The following is a 5,814-nucleotide window of genomic DNA, read 5'->3' as shown; positions in this document are numbered from 1 at the left end:
CATTCCTATGGAACTTTCAAAGACCTATAACGGACTGTATGGGTCATTTGTAACTGTAATTGGTTGATAGCTGTCCTCAGCAACAAAAACTCGATTTAAATAGAAGTCTTAGATGGGGGAAACAGTTTATTTTTGAGGCTCTGTAATTGGTAAGGGGAGTAATGAAATGTTTGAAAATGTGAAAAGTGCTTGGTCCTTAAAATGATATACAGAAGGGCAGCTGATGATTGTTTCCACATAAAGCCATTGATTTTTGATTCTCAGTTCTTGTCAAGCGGTCATTTTAGTCAGAAAGCTAAAATTTTGAGGCAAGGTCCCCACTTTGAAGTAAAAGAGTTTTAGGAAATGCAAAAGTCCAAAAAGTATGGCTATGTGAGTATGAATTCCACAAGCTATTAGGATTTTTCCACTAACCAAAATAAAAATGAGTTGGTGACAAAGATAGGTGTACTTAAAATGCCATTGTATTTGAATTACTACCACTACCTTGTCATCTGAAAAAGGAAAATTGAGTTGAACAGAACTTGAATCTTACTTTTTAAAATTATTTCATTTCTTTTCACCAGTACCTACTGGAAATATTTAGTGGATTTAAAACAATTTTTAAAAGCTGATGTGAAAGTTTCTATCATTGTAGTTTTATTATTAAGCCTGGCCGTGTACAGATACGTGTGTATGTTTAGTAATATAAGTATTTTGAGATTACTGTGGAGTGTTGATTAGAACATTCCCCTTACTGAAAACTATAGAATCTCTCATGCCATTATGAAATAACTTTTTTGAGTTGTTCCTAGATGCATTTTTTTTGGTGTGTATTTGGGTTTTCACTAAAAATTTCTATTTCTTCTCTGCATTCAATGATCACTTTATTCCCATGAAATTCATCAGATCCTCTCATTAGAGTGGCTTAGTTTAGCTGTCAAGTTTCTAGGGCTTTCAACTGCAGATAAGTGACTAAAACACCAGCTTAAAAGCATTTTTATTAACAAATGGTGGAAAACAGACGTCTTTGGAGAAGAACCAAAGGGGACAGGTTAAAAGGTCAATAAACAATTATTATTGTGCTTAAACCGGGGGATTTCTCATCAGATTCGGTGGGCAGCCGCTCACCCAATCTGGAGGAGATGGAACAACCCAGCAGACCTCAGGGCCGTACCCCAGGGACCACCTCAGACGGTGGGGTGGTTATCTCCCGGCTGGATGGCTCCTACCGGCCATCCACTGGTCCAGTCGTCGCGTCCCGGGAGTGCTCCTGAGGTTAGGGTTGAGAGCTAACTGAAGACAAGGAGGCTGGGAACTCTTAACTCGGGCAGCGGCCCTCGGTCAGACCACCGTAGGCCTGCGCGTAATTCAGGTCTCAGCCCCCTTGGCAAGGAATGGTGGGGTCCTATCTCCTCCCCCCTCTTCTCAGTTGCTGCTCCCTCCTACGGGTGAACTTTCTCTCCCGAGCTGGGCTGATTTTCTAGGCTTTCTTTCCCTTGCCTCGGTAGCGCTCTGACGTGCACACCATGTGACAGGCCTCCTTGTGCTATAAGCCGAGGAAAGGTCCGCCCTCTCCTGGACTCAGCCCTCTCCTCGCCGAGCTCTGTCCCTAGACTCTAACCCGTCCCGCACCCTCCCGGGCTCCCGACGTTTTAACTTGCTCGCCCGGGGCCCCGCCACCCCCTCCTCAACTGAACCGGCGAGAGGCGCTGGGAGAGAGGAAGGTCAAGTCCCCCGCCCCGGCCGGGTGCACGCTGAGCCAAGGGAGCGCGGAGATCCTGGGGCTACCGCGGCGGCGCAGGAGTTACAAAGTCGCAGCGCAAGCCTCCACCGCTGCCGCCGGGCGGCCCCGGCGCAGCCTGAGCCGCAGCGGCGCCCCCCCCAGCGTGGCGCCCCCGGGCCAAGCCCGCCGCCCGAGACCTGGGCTGGGGCGCGGCGGGAGCCCGGAGCCCGGCGCCCCTATGGGCCGCCTCGCCGCCGCCGCGCCACAGCTATGACCCTGAGTACGGAGATGTCCGATGCCTCTGGCCTCGCCGAAGAGACAGACATCGACGTGGTGGGGGAGGGCGAGGACGAAGACGACGAGGAAGAGGAGGACGACGACGAGGGCGGCGGTGGCGGGCCCCGGCTGGCTGTCCCCGCGCAGCGGCGGCGGCGGCGGCGCTCGTACGCCGGGGAAGACGAGCTAGAGGACCTGGAGGAGGAGGACGACGACGATGACATCCTGCTGGCCCAGCGGACAGGGGGCTCCCCGGCACCCCCGGGCCCAGCCCCAGTGGCAGGGACCGGGGCCGGGGCCGGTGGCGGCGGCAGCGCGGGCGCGAGCGGCGGCGGCAGCGTGAGCTCGGGCGGAGGCGCCAAGAACCCCCTGGTGAAGCCGCCCTACTCGTACATCGCGCTTATCACCATGGCCATCCTGCAGAGCCCCAAGAAACGGCTGACGCTGAGCGAGATCTGCGAGTTCATCAGCGGCCGCTTCCCCTACTACCGGGAGAAGTTCCCCGCCTGGCAGAACAGCATCCGCCACAATCTCTCGCTCAACGACTGCTTCGTCAAGATTCCCCGCGAACCCGGCAACCCCGGCAAAGGCAACTACTGGACGCTCGACCCTGAGTCCGCCGACATGTTCGACAACGGCAGCTTCCTGCGCCGGAGGAAGCGCTTCAAGCGGCAGCCACTGCTCCCGCCCAACGCGGCCGCCGCCGAATCGCTGCTGCTGCGCAGCGCGGGGGGCGCGGGGAGCGCAGGGGACCCCGCCGCCGCCGCCGCGCTCTTCCCACCCGCGCCCCCACCAGCCCCGCACGCCTATGGCTACAGCCCCTACGGCTGCGGCTATGGCCTGCAGCTGCCGCCCTACGCGCCGCCCTCGGCCCTCTTCGCCGCAGCCGCCGCTGCCGCCGCAGCCTTCCACCCGCACTCACCCCCGCCGCCCCCGCCGCCCCCGCCACCGCACGGTGCGGCGGCAGAGCTTGCCCGGACCGCCTTCGGCTACCGGCCGCACCCGCTCGGCGCCGCCCTGCCCGGCCCCCTGCAGGCCTCGGCGACCAAGGCGGGCGGCCCGGGCGCCTCAGCGCTGGCGCGCTCGCCCTTCTCCATCGAGAGCATCATCGGGGGCAGCCTGGGCCCGGCCGCCGCCGCAGCCGCCGCGCAGGCCGCCGTCACCGTGCAGGCCTCGCCCTCCCCCTCTCCGGGCACGCCGTCCGCGCCCGCGCCCGCATCCGGCGGCGGCGGCGGCGGCGGCAGCAGCTGCGGGGCTCAGGCGGCGGTGGGCCCGGCCGCCGCGCTCACCCGCTCCCTCGTGGCCGCCGCGGCCGCCGCCGCCTCCTCCGTCTCCTCGTCGGCCGCCCTGGGGACTCTGCACCAAGGGACTGCCCTGTCAAGTGTCGAGAACTTTACTGCTAGGATCTCAAATTGTTAATAACGCTATGTTAGCGCGCTTGAGATGGAGAAGGTAGGAATCCCGGCTCCTTTTTTCATCTGGGTGGTTTTGTGTTTTGTTCCCGCCTCCCGACGCGGCCCCTGCCGACCTCCCGCCCCCATTTTCGCCGTTTTGGATTCTCTGAGGAGACTGTTCGGCAACTGCTTGGGCGCGCCTTTTGGCTCTGCAGGTTCCCCTGTTTCTGCAAAATCGCCCTATGCTGCAGTCCCCCAATCTGGGGTGAGGAGGGAGAGGGTGCTGGTGGGGATCCGCCCTCTCTAGGCACAAGAGGCTTCCATGACTTTGGGAAATTTAAAAATTAAGCCTTTTTAAGGTCTAGAAATTCTCAGGTCCAGGCGTTTAAAAAAAATCAATAATACTCAACAGAATAATGATACAAAAATAGTAACGGTCCCGAAGAATGGTTTTTATTTGAGGACACTTGTCTGGTGTACTTTTTCATGAAAAGAAAAAAATGATGCTCATGTTTACACAAGGAAAAAGGTCAAAATTATCATTTCTTATTTTAACCTGTGTTTTGTATCATAACAGACATGCGGAATTTTAATTTTGTACTTACTGCGTATGCTTTACAAGGAGTATTGTAAATTTTACTGGCAATTGTACTATTCTAATGTAAGATTTTTACACTTTTTTCAGAAATAAAATGCTTAATTTTCAAAGAAAAACCACCAAAAGAATTGGCTTTAGTCGTCCCCTTCTTAGTTTATTTTCTTTTCCTTAAAAAAAAAAAAAGTTTCCTTGTGAGGGAGGCTAGGAACCCATTATGAAATAGAAAAATATTTTCAAAGAGAATTTAATAGAAGCGTCATGCCATGAATTTTCATTTATATTTTCCAAGTCAAAACCATTGCAGGAGATGAGAAATTATTTTTTAAAGACTACAAATAAAAGGAATTACTTTGGTATACATTTTCAAGTCTTATTCTATTCCATTTTGAAGAGTGTTGAGGCTATTTAAAATGAGAGCCACAGTTACTCCAAGATGATTTTAAAGAACTTTAAATTTTATTTTGTAGCCTCGCATTTTATTTAATTTCCACTCACTTTTGAACACAATAGTGTATATTTTTGTAAAAATTCTAACATAATATTACATTGTAATGGAAGTGACACAAGCAAATAGGCAATTTTTAGATTAAAATTTATTAGAAAAATGTAATAGAGATGATCATCAGTTAAATGGCTTTAAAGTCCTGAATAAGAAAATTCACATATATGAAATAAATTGTATATGAAAGCCCCAGTATTTGAAGCTATTTTCTTCGACAGAAAGGATTCCAGTAGTTGCATAAAGAAGTTTTTATCCTAAAAGATAAACTTAACATTAAAATTCTAGTTTAAATGAATAACTTAGGGTACGTAAGGGAAACCTTCAATTTTGGAATAGTATACTCTTTAAAGAATAAAAGTGAAAATGCATCAGGTGTTTATTGAAATACTTAATATTTATACAATTCAAGTGATTTAGAATATCTTTTTCAAACTTTGTTTTCATTAACTACTTGTTGCTGTCAATTTATAGTTCTTTGAAAAATTGTGAGACTAGTTTTGATGACTACAGGTGTTACTGTGGGCTCCAAATAAAACCAAGGTATATGTAGTATTAATTTAAATGATTAATATCATGAGTTGCATTGGTTAAATCTGTTAAATATTTTTTCAAATATCTGAGCAGGTATTTATCTGAAGAGCTAGAGACTTAGCAAATTAATGAAGACTGTATTACAGGCCAGTATTTTGCAGTGACATTCAATCTCGATGCTCTGTCCTTTCCTCCCTTTTTAGGGACCAAAGAAACCTGACCCTCAGAGTCTCAGAATTAAGTTGTTTTTTTTTTCTATGAAATATTTGTAAGAGGTTAAATCAGAGTTTAAAGTAAACACAATCACCCCAAAATGTACCACAAAATATATAGATACAAGCTGAAATTCGTTAGACCAAAATCTTAGGTGAAAAGTTACTTTTACCCTAGCCCAGCTAAGAGAGAGGAAACATTGGAATCCAGTACGTGCGAATGCCACTGCCGCCCCGGGTGGAAAGGCGTTAGCAGGCTAAGCCCAAACCGCACAGGCACTGCTGGCGGGCCTCGAGGCTTCTGTAATGCGTAGATCCAAAATTAAGATCTGAAAGTAATTATGAAGACGGAGCAAAATAACAAAACCGTGTGTATTTATTATTATTATTTGCATGATGCTTGGTTGTCCTGAAAGCTGGGAATCCCGGCTAAACCTTCTCTCTGTTCAGATTTCCGCATCTTTTAAAAGAAGTGCGGGGACAGGCTCCACCTCCGAGGTTGTCAGTGCTTTTACAAGAATGGCCAGAAGGACTGGCCTCGCTCCGGCTCCCAGAGCTGGGTCCCGCTTCACCCGCAAGCAACATTGTGAGCACTG

General features: G+C 49.9%; 1 protein-coding gene across 1 annotated transcript; it reads left to right on the top strand.

Annotated features, from left to right (window-relative positions):
- Nucleotides 1–1,007: 1,007 nt before the first annotated feature.
- Nucleotides 1,008–4,717, top strand: FOXD1 (forkhead box D1). The gene has a single exon (XM_032474178.1). It carries the CDS (start codon nt 1,976–1,978, stop codon nt 3,398–3,400), a length of 1,425 nt encoding a protein of 474 aa, XP_032330069.1. The 5' UTR covers nt 1,008–1,975; the 3' UTR covers nt 3,401–4,717.
- The last annotated feature ends 1,097 nt before the right edge of the window (nt 4,718–5,814 follow it).

Source organism: Camelus ferus, chromosome 3 (assembly GCF_009834535.1).
Source record: "Camelus ferus isolate YT-003-E chromosome 3, BCGSAC_Cfer_1.0, whole genome shotgun sequence".
Lineage (NCBI taxonomy): Eukaryota > Metazoa > Chordata > Mammalia > Artiodactyla > Camelidae > Camelus > Camelus ferus.
Note: the sequence above shows the minus strand (reverse complement) of the source record. Positions and strands in the feature narration are given on the sequence as shown.

What these genes read in the sequence shown, in the direction of transcription:
- FOXD1 (XM_032474178.1), top strand. Translation starts at nt 1,976, where the DNA reads ATGACCCTGAGTACGGAGATGTCCGATGCCTCTGGCCTCGCCGAAGAG.